Source organism: Fringilla coelebs (assembly GCF_963513975.1).
Source record: "Fringilla coelebs genome assembly, chromosome: 6".
Lineage (NCBI taxonomy): Eukaryota > Metazoa > Chordata > Aves > Passeriformes > Fringillidae > Fringilla > Fringilla coelebs.
In genome coordinates, this window is record NC_140034.1 from 16,232,199 (window position 1) to 16,247,964 (window position 15,766).

The following is a 15,766-nucleotide window of genomic DNA, read 5'->3' on the forward strand; positions in this document are numbered from 1 at the left end:
AAAAGATTGTACACAGGAAGGATGTATAATGAAGAACTAAGGAATAGTTAACTACTTCAGTGCCTTTAACTATGACTGAAACAGAAAGATGGTGTTTCACATGCAAGTAGTCATTTCTGTCCAAAATATCTTATTATAATTTGTCTTTTAATAACTGTTTTTAAAAAGTTACAAAGCATTGGGTTTTTTTTTTTTTAATAGATTCAGTATCACATCCAACTTTTTTCCTTTTCTCTGAAGGCGAGGTATCAAATCTGCCTCACAGGTCTGATTGTTTTCAATCAATATTAAAGCTGCTGATCCAGGATCCACTACTGGAAGCATCAGGAAACAGGATCCAGCAAACCTCATGTGTTCTCACCAAGGAAAAGGGATAAACCTCTGAGGGTATTCATTGGATAAGAAGTGTATAGATGCCCACAGATTTAGGGATAAGGGGAAGATGGGAAATCCTGGAAACACAAGGATGCAGACAACTAAATAACTATTTTGGCATGCTTGGTCCCTGAAACAGAGCTGGCACTGGTGGCATACTTTTCTGTGTGGGTTTCAGGGACACAAAGGGGCTGCCACACAATGCCTGAGCCCTGCCAGGTGCTTGGTGTCACTGCCAAAATCTCACATGATGGGCCCGAGAGAGGATGGATGGGGCTGCACAGATATGGGATGACTCTCAGTGCTGAGCATGGGGTACAGCTCTCAGGTCAAGAGGTGAGCTAAAAGACAGTCTATTCCCATCAGGATAAAATTTTCTATTTAGCTTCTCACAGCCTAGGCTAGTGTACATGGCAAATTCAACTTCATAAGCATGTTAACTTAAGGTGATGGACATTAGAACAGCTTTATTCTCTGATTTCTTACTGTGAGGGGGAGGAGAACAAAGAAGCTTAAACTAGCAGTGTTGCTAGGAATAACAGCATTCTTAACAACAGAATTTGGGAGAAGACATGCAGATGGTAACTGCACCTACTAACACCATGCTGCCAACCTCCTCACATCTGAGACTGGCTGGGGTACCATTTTCCTTAAGCTCTCCAGCTGTACTCGGTATCAGCAAATGCAGGACAGAGGAAGTTGTTTTAAGTCAGAATATAATGCTGTGAAGTCTCATGGGCTGAGGAAATGGTGAGTAAACCAATCTACAGAGGGGAAGTTCATCATTTTTCTCAGTAGTGGTCAGGATAAGGCACTGTGATAAAAGTGCAAAGCTCCACTCAGGCTGGGAAGGAACAGATGATGTGGTTCTACCTAGTAACGCAGCTGCTTCAAAGCAGGCATTTCCCAGCACAGCCACAGTGTCCCATGCTGCAGGGAAGGCTGTTTGATCATCTCCCACTGCTGTCCTGGATCTTCCCTTATCTTGCACTCTGGGAGGGATAATTAAGCAGTTCTTGGATTCTTTGGCATGTCTGTGATGGCATGTGCTCTTTGTGCAGTGCAATTATGCTAATTCTCCTCCTAAAAGAACTTCTGTACCAGTGAGGTCAGGACTAGAGGGCCTGCAGTATGTCCTCAGTGGCAACGTGCAGAACAGCCAGATCCTTTGTGGAACAACTCAGCTTGCAGATAGACATCTTACTTCTATCCCCTTGAAACACATATTAGAAATAAATACAAAACAACATATGAGAATTTCAGACAATGCTTTGTTTCCTTCTGAAGTGCCACTTTGGGCAGCACTTAATAGTTTGTATTCCCATTTGTATCCACAAAATTTTGTTCCAGGAAGCAATAAACAGCATCTGTCAGTAGCTGAGCCTGTTTGACTCCACTAAGACAGCATGGCACTTCAGGAAGCTGTATCATTTCCCAGGAAGACTGCATACAACAGCAGGTTTTCTTCTGTTGTCAGAAACTTGACTGGTATGAAATACACCATGACAAATAAATTTCCAAGCCTCACTACTTTTATGACCACCAGTACAGGAGAAAAGGAAAAAGACTACAACCAATATTGCTTTGGTGCTTGTGCTTTAACAAATCTCTTTCAGAAGTTGCTGGAAACTGTTGCCTGAATCAAGATAGTCTCTGCTGGCTCAAATTAGACTGAAGGTTGCAGATTCATGATACACTTCCTACATTTTAATCCAAATTTTAGAGTTATTATAAAAAATTAAGTTTAAGATAACAAGCGCAACTTATCTCAAGTTGTAAAGTACCTTTTTATCAGCAATAAGTACTGGCTGGACATGTTTATAAAAGCATGTTTTGACAAATTGAAACATACTCAAAATAGAGGATGCTGAAAGTTAGAGGCAAATCTGTTGGTGGCATTCAACAAAGCTGCCTGAACTGAAACCAGTGGGGTTTGCCCATGCCTTCTGGGAGGAAGAAGACCCAAAAATAGTGAGAGTGCTCTAATAAATATCTCTAAATGAGCTAAGTCTTCAATTTTCTCTGTTGTTTGGCTGTTTTCAACACATGAAGGAAAACTGAAAAACCAAGGAGCATGAAAGTGGCCCACTGAAATAGCTGTCTCAAGTGGAGTGTGTTAAGTGAAAAGGAATGGAAAGGAGGGCTCCTTTAGTTAACAGAATTGCTTTTCCTATCTGTGACTTTATACATCTCATTTAAAATTTGCTTGTTTGATGCTGTCACTAAAAATAATGCTCCTTTTGCATGTGATTTGTGTGAGGTGAGAGAACATGTTGGGACGATACATATTTCTCTACCAACTAGAAATCCTGCAGGAGCAGAAATACCAAAACTCAAAAATATCACACTTTCATCAGCATTGCCCCCACACATCAGAAGGAGAAGTTGCAAAGGTGTTTTCCACATAGCTCAGATCCAAGCCACTTCCAAAGTGCAGAGTTACCCTGAGAGGCCGTGCTGCACTTCAGCTCACCCAGACTGTAAGGACCACACCCTGGACAGTGGCCCAGGTGGAGGTTTATGGCCAAAAGGGCAAGTGCCCTTTTTGTCAGCATCCTGCCATGAACACAAAGATCATAAACATCTTCCTCTTGCTTTCAGACCTCTTTAGCTATTCCAAAGATAATAGTTCACCTATCTTCCAGTTGCATAATATCTCTGCAAGGCACTATTGTTCTCACGAGTCCAAGTGAAAATCTGATTGCTTTGAGGGACTTACCTATCCCCAGACTAGAGATAATTTCAAGGTCTTGAAAGCTACTGGCTTCTAATATTGCTTGTGGCAGCTTCAGGGTAAAGGGCAGCAAATCCCTGTAGAAACAAACACAATGAAAAAACAGCAAAAGGACAAACCTCACAATTGTTAGGAACTCCAGACTTCACTTGATTTTAGTGATTGGATTGGCTCACAATTTCAGCCGTGTTCTGCAGCTGGTAAGGAATTATGGACACTGTGCCAGACTGGGCTGCTCTGATTTCACAAAAGATCACCAGCTTCTGTGGTGATGCTTCATGCCCTAGCACTGACTTAATCACTGTGTCTTGGCTCTGTCCTCTGAAAAGATCAGGAATGCCTCTCACCTCAGGGAAGGTCACAGGGGTTAAAATATCTTCACATTAAAAGTGAGGTGCTGCAAATTGCAATTATTTTTATTAGACAAGCCAATCTTTTTCATGTGGAAAGGATTTGAAGTCCTTTTTCTTTCTGTTTACCCCTCTCTACTAATCTGCTTCCTCTTTTGAAAATCTCTGTAAGTGTAAGGCATGGGCACACAGCAAGGCACAGAGGGATTGGGAAAGGAAAGCCCCAGCTGGGGAAGGGTAAGACAGCGTCCCTTCCCTGGGTGAAGGGACAGACAGTGAGGAAGTGCTGCATGACACTGAGAAAACACGTATCCCTCTCTAACTCTCTACTTTTAGACTTCTGAGTACTCGGTTTCTGGAAAGATGCTGTACTTCTACTGAAAAAAACAGAGTTACTCAGAGGATGTTGTCTGGGTTTCACTGAAACACACCCTAAGTCTCAAGCAATTTAACAGAGCCCTTGGTCTGCCAGTGAACTGTTCAGGTTTGCCTCTTGCCCAGTGACAATTTGCTAACCTCATTCTTGCCTCAATTCGCATTCTAACAAGGACTAGAAAAGCCAGTCCCTAAATGATAGCAAGGAATGGTGTGGGATCATCTTACACATAAAAAGTTTTATAAAATGTTCTACATGGTACAAGGAATCATTGTAGAAAAAACTGGCCTTGTGAGTAGGGGTTCTCTGCTAATCAAATGCACACCCAAAAAAGCACAATACTGCAGACCTATCTGTTGAGAGATGAATGCAGAAGGTCCATTTCTGACCTTTTTAACAGTTGCATACCTTACTGATGTTTTGTGTTCCCCATGGGTTCTCTGAGCACTGCTGAGCACTCTGTTGTCACACTCACATAAACTGATGTGGTCCCTGGCTTATTATTTTTTCATGGCAGATATGAGGTTTAGAAGATGAAGAGGGTCCATGTACCTTCTGCTTTCGTTGTTATTTTATATGCATGAATAATTCCCTTCTTTTTCTTTTTTTTTTTAACATAATAAGATCAGGAAATATTAGGACATTGCCCTAATAGAAAAAAATCTGGTTTTATTAGTGGGGCAGTAGCTTGCAGACCAGCCACCAAGTCATCTGTTACCTACAGGCAGGTAATATATCCAGGCCAAAGATTTTTTTTGAGAAGAGCCTGTCAGCCCTGAAAAGCTGTTTCCAGGTATTCATAGACAATTTACTACATCCCTGTTCTCAGGGCTCTACATTCACCATCACAGAGAGCTTCTATGAGCTGCCAGCAAATGATAGGTCAGTGTCTTTTTATTACCCGCTTCTCTCAGAAAATTATTCCCTTTTTATCTTGTCTTTTGACAGTAGCCTGGAAAATCACATGAATCATCTGAATGTGTATTTGGCACTCAGAAATAACATCTCTAACAGGAGCTGAACTGATGCCTTGTGAAGGCTGATCTAGAACTAGATCAGAGGCTAGACAGAGTTAAAGAATAAAGTGGGGATTTATTAAAAGGCCTCAATGGATACATCTTGGGCAGTACAAGATCCCAGCCAGGGCTACACCCAAGATGAACCCAAAATGGTCACAAAATGGACACGGTCACGAGATCTCTCACTTTAAAAAGTTTTGGTCAATTAGCATATCAGACTTAATTGTCCAGTTACAGCTTTAGGTTATGAAGTCCCATCTCTCTTGTTTTTTTCTCTTCAGTCCACATTGTTTATGCTCTTGGGCCTGAAATTTGGGTCAGTTGTCCTTGGTTCCAAGCTAGGAAAGGAATTGTTTTGTCTAGCTACTCTGTGAAGAGAGCTTACCATCCCTTAATATGAAGCTCAGAACTACACACTACAGCAGTACAGAATCTGAAAAGTATAAAAGCTAAAACATAAGGCATCAAATAGAAGAACTTTCCTTTCTTTTTTTCTTTTCCTTCCTCCCTTTCTTTCTTTTCTTTCTCAAGCCATGAACCTTTTTGCAGGAAAGCAGAAGTGAGCATATTTTCTCTGTCACCAGCCACTTACTAGAAATGCCCAATTCTATTTTGCATTTGGGCTGTTCTTTGCTTTAGTGAGAAAGAAATCTTTATAAGGGTCCAGAGGTTAACTTATGTCCATAGGGTCTATATACATCTAGATGGCCAAATGTCTATTAACTGATGAGGGTGAGGTGGAGCATGGTTTCTTATGGGCAGGTAGGAGTTGTGGCTTAGTAGTGCTGAACTCAGCTGGCTGCAGGAGCAATCCTCAGAGCAGTGGGCACTGGCTAGATAAGCTGTAGCATACTGTATCCTACCCCAGACAGACTGCTCCTACTGTGTGACTGATGTGACTGCCTTGTAAACAGATCCTGAATCTGCCTGCTCCTCTTAAAAGGAAATAACTGCTTTAAGAGTCATGTAAGTTTATATAGGGGAAGTCAAAAGTCTACAACCAGCTCACAACCAGGCCTGCTGCAGCAGGGACAGGGTAAGCAGGTGGAGGTATTGCTGCAATGTGCTAAGCATGAGGACACAGATTAGAGAAGGCTGCAGACATCATTAGCTGGTGATCAAACCTTGCACTAGTAAAAATTACATTACAGATCTTTTCCACCTCTGTACCCATTATTCTTGGTATTTCTGTGCTGAGCAAAAAACATTTTGTTTTCATTTCAAATTTTAGCCTTAGAAAAGACATTGTTTCAGGTCTACTTTCCTTGACAGATTCCCCATAGGTGACAAAGTGCTTTGAGCCTCCACCAGGCAACAGTCCATTAGTAGGTTTGCCAAGTTGCTACCAGGGATATGTGTGTGTGTATGTCTGTGTGCATGCTTAAAGCTTTAAATAAATAGTTAACTCAGAGCCCTTCTTCCTCCCTGCCCTCCTAGCCTCAGTTCTGTGCCTCTATTCTTTGTGGAAGCAGCCCTGTGGACAAAGGTTCCAGCTGCAGGAACAGCTGTGCTTGTGGGGTGATGTGGCCCCACTGTAGATACAAGCTGGTCTGGCAGGCTGGAGCATAGCAGAGGAAACAGAGGGGTCTGTGCTGGGACTGGGGAAGGGCAGAGCAGAGGGGAGGGCAAAATGACTGTGCCATGGAGTTAATGATTGCAACTCACCTGCTGACACAGTAGAAGGCAACCAATTTGAAAACATCCTCAAATACAAGGACAGATCCTTCCAGGTACAAGACTGGTGAAAAACAGAAAAGACAGTCAGCAGCTGATTTCTTTGAGCTATATGATAAAAAAATAACAGGTAGGTTTGGCCAGCATATCTTGTGTTCTGTGACAGTTCAGTAATTGCATGGATTAATATGATGAATCATAAAGAACTGGCTTCAGGTGGCCAAATGCAACATGATTCTTCAGGGAGACTCTGGAGAAGAAATATCTCAGCTTGGCTTTCTGAAAAGTTAGCTCAAAATATCCAAGTGTTGTGACACTAAGAGAAACAATGGGAAGGAAGAAAGAAACCTCCCAGCTCACTTCCAAAGGGATCGTTACAAGCCCATCTGTCTCTAAGGATGTGCATATCTGCAATACATACAGGGCTGACCTTGTGACTTTCCATGCTGGAATCTGGTTTGGTCTGGATGGACAAAGTGCTTTGAAGAAACAAAAAATAGAAATTACTCTTTCATTACTGTGTGTGTGGGCTCTGACCTGGGTCACACAGGCAGTGTGAGCACAGCTTATTTGTATCTCTTCTCTCTTCTCCCTCCCATGGTGTTATTCAGTGGCTGCACTCCCCTTTAAGTGGCAAAATAGAATCCACCATATTGCAGAGTTCTTTAAGAAGATCTTCTTATAGGGACATGCATTTGGGCATTGTGTAGTCCAAATCTCACATGTTACTACAGAGCTTTTAAACTAGAAAAAATTCACTGACTGGTGGAGAAAGTTTCACCGACTGATAACCCAAGGCAGAGAGAAAGGCCTGGATCTGCAGAGAGATGTGTCCATCTTTGCTTCAGCCTTACAGTCTCACAAACTCTATGCCTGTTTACACACAACACGGCCCCACTACAGACATTGACAAGGGTAAGGAAATCTGCAGTGGACTCTCAGAAATGCCCACTTACTGGTGGGAAAGAACCATCTCAAAGCTGCCCGCCAGAGCTGCCCCAGGAGCATGCCAGGAATCCCTGGGGAGCAGCACCAGCTCCCACCCCCATGGCACTGCCCACAGATGCTGTGCATCTTCCTTCACGCTGTTCCACGCCGCAGGTCAGAGCTGTGGACTCAAAGCTCAGCTGTAGTGATTCAGTTTCCTCAGCCAGCCGTGACTCACAGCCCTGTGAGCCCCCTGCCCTGCCTGCTGCTTGGTGTCCCGCAAAGAAGGGCCTCCAGCACCTGCCGGAAGGAGACGTCCGCCCGCTCTCCTCTGTGCCCTGGCTCTTGTTTTCCAGCCAGCAGATAATCCCCCTGCAAGGAAATGCTCACGATTGTCTCTTGTTCAGGTTCATATCTCATTCCCCAAACCAGGCATTTCCTCCTTTTACTTCTCCCTTTGTTCCAGCCCAGGCCCAGCAGATTGTTATTTTGGGCTGAATACTCCAATGCAGGCATTTTTTATAGAGACAAAGACCATGTAATTCTCAACAGTCGTTCCTAGCATCAGCTTATGTTGGATCAGCATGAACAGTTTAACCTCCATGCACGCACCCATACCAGACTGCAATGTGTAATTTAAAATGTATTTCACGCAAAACAATCCCTTTCCCTCACTTTCCTCTCACAACTGGAAAAATTATGCTTGGCAAGTTTTTTCTTTTTCCTTAATAAGAATCATATTTCAGTCAGGGATTTTTGTTAAACATCTACCATGAACAATTTCTGTAGTTTGAAACCCATCTGCTTTGCAGTTCTGACATAGGAAACAAAAATGATGAGAAAACCCAGTCCTGATGTGGGGAATGAAACAAAACCCAAGAGTCTGAATTTGCTTGAATTTCCAGCTATTAAATAAAGCCCTTTGTACAGGTGATGGTTTTAAGGGAGTTGTTTTCTTTTTCTGTCAAGAACTACATGCTCACTTTGGCATTCTGAGTTGCAGGTATCTGTAACAGACCAGGCTGCACCTGTACATCCTCACATATAGGAACAAACTGCTTGGATTGGGACTATTGATTGTTTCTGTGCCAGGAAGCTCTGCCACTAGGGAGCTTGAATGTCAGGCAAAAAACCATTACTCTGAGTGCCTCTGTGTCAGGAGTTTCCACATATAAGTGCCTTGGCACTGCATAGCTACTTCTCCTCACATATACAGTTAAATTGCATAAAACACCACAAATCACCAGGAATTATACTGCTAAAGAAGACTAGGTACAAAAAGCTGCTGAAGCTCAAGGACAGAAGTTTTCAGCAGGTGGTATATATAAATAGGACTGTCCCTGCTCTGGGAAGTCACAGAAGGTAACAAAACCAAGCATATTTCTCAGCAGGCTGGAATTCATCATACAGAGACCTACAGCTCTCCTGGGACATTTTTGGGCAGCCTGCAAACAAGTAAGAACAGATGGAAGAATAGTAAGAATAGTGCTTTAGATGTGTCATTACTCTGGGTACTAACACCATCAGGACCAATACTCAGCCCAAAATTTATTCTGAGCAGTGGCCATGTCAAGCAGCCTGCATAGGGTTGCCATGGCTACTTGGATCTGCTCCCAGCACAGCACCCATGGGGAAATTCTGCCTTGCAAACTCCTGAGGGGAACATCTTCCTTGGGAGAAAATGTAACACTTCTCTCTTAACCTTTTTTTTTTTCCTAGACACCTTCTGACACCCGCAGACATCACTGATAAGTAGAACTTTTCTTTTGGATGGCAGATGATGGGTTTGATACAGGAACTTGTCTTGTGGGAATGGTTGCCATTCACCTGTGAAGATCATTATGTGCATCCTGCTGCATGTTTGTAATTCTTGGGAAGATGCAGAAACTAGCAATCTTGAACAGCTAAAAGTGCTCTGCTGACTGATGGGGACAATATTTCTGTCCTCCAGAGCCATTGCTGCCTTCAAGGCACTCTGCTCTGAGAAGACAATCAGGAAGAGGCGATTTTCTCTGGATGTGGGTGTGTTGTGGGTAGCTGGGGACGTTTCACTGACATGAGAACTGCTGCTTAGGGAGGGATCGTGATGCTGCCATTTATAGGAACTCATGACTTTAGCAGAATCTACAAGCAGACGTCTGCCAGACTGCTGTAATCCTGATGAAAAGTGCAGAGAAAAAATTCACCTTTCTTGGGCTAGTAAAACTAGATCCAAGGCACCTTAGGAGCAAGGAAATACCTTAATCTCACCTTCATAGTGCCTGAATGTCAAGAATATGATCAAAAGTAAGGGAAAAATAGGCTGGGTTCTGTGAGCCAAACATATTGCCACAGCATAATGAGTTTTACCTGCTATTTAGAAGCCCATTGAAAAACATCCCCTTCAGGAAATAAAAGGGTAAACGTGTAGATCAATGGGCCATTTTGAGTAGTCTGAGACAAAGATAAGAATTAATTGAATTTTTCTTAAGGGTGACAGAAGCATTACTAACGTGAATTAGTGGTTCATTGGTTACTATACTCTGTTTTTGTGTCCTTTGGCAACTCAGTAAACAAACAGAACATTGCCAGGTTATGAACTGTCATCTTAGACAACACAAGTTCTAATGCCATTATAGTGCAAGGATTTAGTATCACCAGGGCTTCATACCTCCTTGAAGCTTCTGGCAATGCAGCTCCTCCATGTACTGCCTGTCCCCAGTCCTTGCAGCATCATCTGACTCCTCTTCTTCCAGATCCCACCAATCCACTCTTTTATACCACTTGTTCTTATTGGTTACCGGCGTGGCCTGTTAAGATCAGGCCTGCTTCTAATCTTTGTAATTGGTCCAGCTGCAACTCACTGGGGGATAAGATTACCTTCCATACCACCTTCCTTTACCCATACTGTATCCCCCTACAATGAACTGTTACATGTATTTATGATTGTCTCATCTTCCAAACACCAGCATGGTCTGAAGAGTGTCATCTTTAGGCACTGACTTGAATCTGTACTCTTGTTCCCTTCACTCTTTGGATCTCCCCATCATTTCTCCATCCAGATGCCGATGTCTTTGAGTGACACTGTCTGCCTCCCTTTCCTCTCCAATTTTTTCCCCACAGAGTTGTGTTTGCTAGTTCCATTGTTCTGGTTACATGGACAAACCAAGCCAATTTCCATCTTATTGCTTACACAGGCTCATGGGACTCAATTACTTCAGCTTCTTTTTCTTCTCTAGTGGCACTGTAAGTGCTATCCACTTGGATTTTTATTTGCTTTTGGTATATGTGTAGTCCTTCAGAGACATCTGAATTCAAAGACACAAATTCCTTATTCTGCAGCAGTTTTGTTGGCAGAGGACTACTGAGAAAACAACCATCCTCAGAAGTCCTGCCTGCATGTGCTTAGATGTTCTCAATCTTCCAGATTCTGGGAAACTGTGAGATTTATTATTATGGGTGTGATTCCAGTTTTCTATTTCTATTTTCAGATTATAAATCCAGAGTGTCCTAACAAGAGGTGCTCTTCTCCTTTGACATAAGTCTCTGGTTTGATACCACAGTTGCCATGACCTTTGCAATAAGCAGCCCAGGCCAGCTTTGCTGCTGTTCTACCCTCAGTGGGTAAAACTGAGGCTACCAAACCAAGGCAGAGGCTACCAAAATTCTTACTCCCAGACACTGACAGTTCAGGTTAGCAGCTTAGCAGTTTCCTGCCACTGGGGAAGGAGCCCTGGGTATTTTAATGGAGCATCACAGTGACTGCTGTAGCCCCAAAGCCGAGGCTGTCGTGTCTGTCACGATACACTGTGCTTGTCCTACCTGCTGTGCTTGGCAGAAACGTGTGAGAGTGTGCTGTAATTCCTTCAGGTTATTGTTCCAGTTCCCCAGTTCTGACCCTTATTCATGCAATTGGCTCCTGGTGGTTTTGAGAGAAAGACCCTCAGCTGGATGGTTCTAAAGGAGGGAAGTTCAGACCTCATTGGCAGAAGTCCTTAGTGTGTTTAAGGTACCTTTCTGCAACATCTCTGTTGGGAAGTTCCTAGTATCTGTGTCTAGCATTGTTTCTTGTGTTAATTCTTGATGACCTTGTGGATGGTACTATATGGCCTTCTAATGCTGTGTTTTTGTAAAACACTGACGCTGTTTATCTTTTTCCTCTTCCCAAGGCCTTTTTCTTTATTCTATAATCCGATGTCTCTGCTTCTTCCACATGATTTCAGAGCTGTAGTTTCAGTTTTGGTTGCACAATTCTAGACTGTCCTGGTCAACCTATGTCTTTTTTGTCTTTCTTGTCTTTCCTAGTGTGCTTTACTTAACTGCCAGTGGTTTCTGGGTTTTTTTCCTCATCAAGGAAGGGCTGAAACTTCCCCCGTTTGAACTTCTGCCTGAGTCTCCTGTTGTGCATCCAACTCCTGCTTTTTCAAAAGATTTCAATTTTATGGTTTCCTACAGAGTTTAATCTTTCTGGCTATGATGAAAAAAAATCACTGTTCATGGCAGTTCCTGGAAAATTGGAACTAATGAATTATGAAGGTGATAAAGTGTTAATGAGCTTGGTTGTAGAGTATAAGAGAAATCTATTTTTAAACTATGTTCTTCACTAAGTATAATTATGTTGTGCTGAACAAAGTGTCGTTAAAGAAGATGGAAATCACAGGCTTTTGTACTCTTCTCAGGCTGGAGCTGAGTGGAAGGGACACTCTGTAGAGATGACAGTTCCCCTCTACCCTATGAGCATGTTCTGCTGCTAAGATGAGGAGCTGTCCTCACACCTGACAGCCACAGGGGTCTTGACCACTCCACTGTACTTTGGCTCATCCACATTCACCCAAGCAGATGGGCAGCACCTTGGTGTCCACTGAGGTTTAATGCCTTTAATTCAGTTTAAAATCCTGGTGCTGCCTGGTCTCGTTGTCTCTGCTGCAGGATGTTCAAGCAGGAATGTGTTACAGGCATCTTGCTGCTCTGCTTCCTCCTCATTGCCATCAGTGTTCAGCAGGGTGAGAGGGTGCCTCTCACAGGTACTTCAAGCACAGCCAACTCAGCTAAAAGAAAATGTCACAGCTCCTCAGTGCTTTCCTTAAAGGTATCCATGAGGATAGCACTGCCAGCTATTTCAGGGATTAAGAGCAGAGCACATGCTGGAGAGCAGCTCTTCAGTTTCAGAGCCCTTGCCTTACTTGTTAGGTCCTCAACCCTGTATCTCCTCTCCAGGTATGGAATAATGTGGAAATTCCAGCGTTTCTTCAGCCAGATGAGATCCAGGACTTCTTCCCAGGGGAATTCCCAGGACCAGATGTCAATATGAGATACAGCTGAAGTTCTGGATGTAGCCACACAGGGTCTGCTTTTGCAGGAATAAGGCAGGGAGCATGGCCTTCCTGAAATACTGAGTTCTGAGGGGGACACTCAGGGGCGCAGGATAACATATTCAGTCAATGTGGACCCTGCACCAAGCAAGAGTTTGGGGTCATTGCTGGAGAAGTCACATTTTTGCAGGTCATTCAGCACCCACTCGTACATTACAATGGCAGTACAAGATTTATGCTGCCCACTAAAACTGTCAGGGCTGAGGCCCACGGCTGACAAGACAAACTTGATATAGATACTTGTAAGTTACTCTCAAAAGGCAAATTTCTTTGGTAAAACTTTGTGAAGCAAACAAAGCATTCAGATATATAAAGGGTCTCCCCTGTGCCTCATGTAACAGGAAACGGGGCTATGATTTGAAATTCTTGGGATTTAGTTCTTACAACAGTCTCCAGGTCATATGGATAACTCTTGAGAATCAATCCTTATGTGAAAAATGCATGCAATCATACAGATGTGTCTTATTAAAAAATGTTTTTCTCCATTTACTTTGGAGAAAATTTTATTTCTCTTGCTCTGAGAAACATTGTGAAGTACCACAGTGCTGAAATTAATTATACAGAAAAAGGAAGTATACTGAGTGTTTTAAGGGAAGACATTCAGTATTTAGAATCACATTCTGCAAGAGAGACTTCCAAGAAGAAAAGCAAGACAATTTCCAAGGGTGAGTGATGAAAGAGAATAACCCACTTTGAAAGGGCAGAGGTCAATAGGGTGGGCAAAAAAAGGAAAAATAATACACTTCTGCTTCCTAGAGCTGCAATCCCACCTAGCTGACAACCTGGTGAAAACAGCTCTTTTGTTTCCTGCTTCTGAGTGGGATAGATGGCACTGTCACTGACTGTGAGAGTCCTACTCAAGGGTCAAAGAGTGAGATCCTTAATGCCCTCATTTCACTTCAAAGAGTATCTTATTTACCTCATTTATCAAATCTAAACTCATGTTTATTAAGCTCTATAAGATCTTTAGATAGCACTGTCCAAGGATAAAAAAATATAATTTGTTTCAGTTTAGCCTCTGAGACAAGGGCACTTGTATTATGGGTACTGATTTAGAGTAGCTGTTTTAAAGCCAGTAAGCTTTTTGGGTTGTGTTCAAGGAACTAAGCAGAGCAGAGTAAGACAATATTATCCTAGAACAGCACGCACAGTCTCTAGCTCTGATTACACAGAGATTTTGCATTATGACTCTTGGGAGAGAAAAATAAGGAAAAAAAAAAAGCCAAAGTAAGGATTAACAAAGCTAACAAGACCCCGAGGGCTTCTTTCCAAAATGCTTTCCCTACAATCCCATCAGTTTAAAGCTTAGAGTAAAAATGAAAGTATTTGTATGGAGAGATGGGAGGTAACTGTTCAGGATAAGAATTAAAAAAAAAAAGAATAAAGCTACCCGCTATAAGCAACCAGAATGTTTCCGAAACAACTTGTAAATCACAGAGAAGCCTGGCACTGCTCAATCTTGAAAAAGCAGCTGCACAAGTGTTTAATGTTGTAAAATAAGCAGTGTGTCAAAGGGATGTGGAACTCAGCTCAAATGAGAAGGACTTGGTGAGGCTTTCTGCTTTCCTTGTGCAGGTCTGCATTTAGGAGAGAAATTATGGACTTGCACAACAGGTTATAAAATGTGTCCTCATACCATGTTTTACAATATCCCCCAGGCCCGTGGTCACTGCTCTTGCCAAACCAAAATTCTGGGCTCCTGGCTCAGAGTAGTCTCCTGAAGGGGAACTCCTTGACTCTAACCCACTTTTCAGGGTTAACAGGGATGTGGATAATGGAGAACTCATCCTTGGCAGACAGACTGATCTTGGGAAGATGTCTAGGTTAGATATCCTTAGGGGACTAGAAATCATTCTGTCTCTTATCTCAAACCAAACCACAGGCAGCAGACTAGACAAAAATAATGTCTCCTCTGTCCTCGTTACAGCCACAGAGAGGTGGCCTTTGGTCTGGTCCTGCCTGTGGAGGCAGACGGGCTCCAGCAGACAGCAGCAGCCAAACAGCACTCCCAGAGCTGAAGGTCAGGGCTGCGGCAGAGCTGCCCAGTTCTCCCATGCCAGCTCCCGTGGAGCTGACTTGCTCTGTGGGAGCTTTTCCATGCCAAGAAGCCACGTAGGTGATGGCAGACTTTCTTGTTAATGAGAAACATGCATAAACAGGGGAAATAAGCCCATGCAGAGCCCTGGGTGATGCAGGCAGATTGTTATCTGTGTCTGAGAGAGGCTAATCTGAAGATAACTAGGGTAGCTCTACATCTCATAGGCAGCAACAGGAACTATGTTAAGCAACAACATTTGTCAGTCTATTCTGCTAAATGGCAAGGTGTCTGCCCAGAGGCCTCCTGAAATGCAGTTAAACTCCTTAAAATGTGAACCTGAAGGTTAACTACATATTCAGCTTTTCCAGTCTCCCCTGCTAAAAATACACAAACTTTTACTCCTAAATTTTCTAATCCTCGAGAAAGAAGTAGTCTTGGACAAGTTTTCTGCTGCAATGCATGATTTGCTTAATTGAGATGGAATCAGCCAGTTTTGGGGAAAGAAGGGAAGAGGGATCTTCTGTCCCATGGGTGTTGATTACTTGTTATTTTTTCCAGCACATTTCTTCTTTTTTCAGGCTTGTCAGGCCCAGAGCTGACAACAGATTCTTGCTTTGCTTCAATCACACGCTCCATCATGCAACAATAAAGGAAAACATTCTTCTTAAGTAGTTTGGAAAAACTGACTCTCCACACTACAGCAGCTGAACTGCCTGTCAGGCTGTACAAAAAGCATACAAAAGAAGTCTGAATAGCTGTGTGGACACTGTCAAGAGCTCAGCAAGCACAAGGCAAATACAGCAGCCCAGTAAATACAATCATGGCCAGGATGGGCTTGCTCAGGGCTGGTGATGCACAGCTAGCCAAGCCGCTTCAGCAACCTGTGCTTCAGCCCTCAGCCTGTAAAATTGGTGCCTTCTTT

At 43.0% G+C, this 15,766-nt stretch overlaps 1 protein-coding gene across 1 annotated transcript in view; it reads right to left on the minus strand.

Moving 5' to 3' along the window:
• The window catches only part of RIN3 (Ras and Rab interactor 3), a gene marked incomplete at its 5' end in the record, with an annotated part of 65,786 nt that overhangs the window by 20,416 nt on the left and 29,604 nt on the right, over positions 1–15,766 (minus strand). Inside the window, 2 exons of the mRNA XM_084207622.1 lie at positions 3,095–3,186; positions 6,520–6,592. Of these exons, the coding sequence (XP_084063748.1) occupies positions 3,095–3,186; positions 6,520–6,592 (165 nt within the window). The remainder of the gene's footprint in view (positions 1–3,094; positions 3,187–6,519; positions 6,593–15,766) is intronic.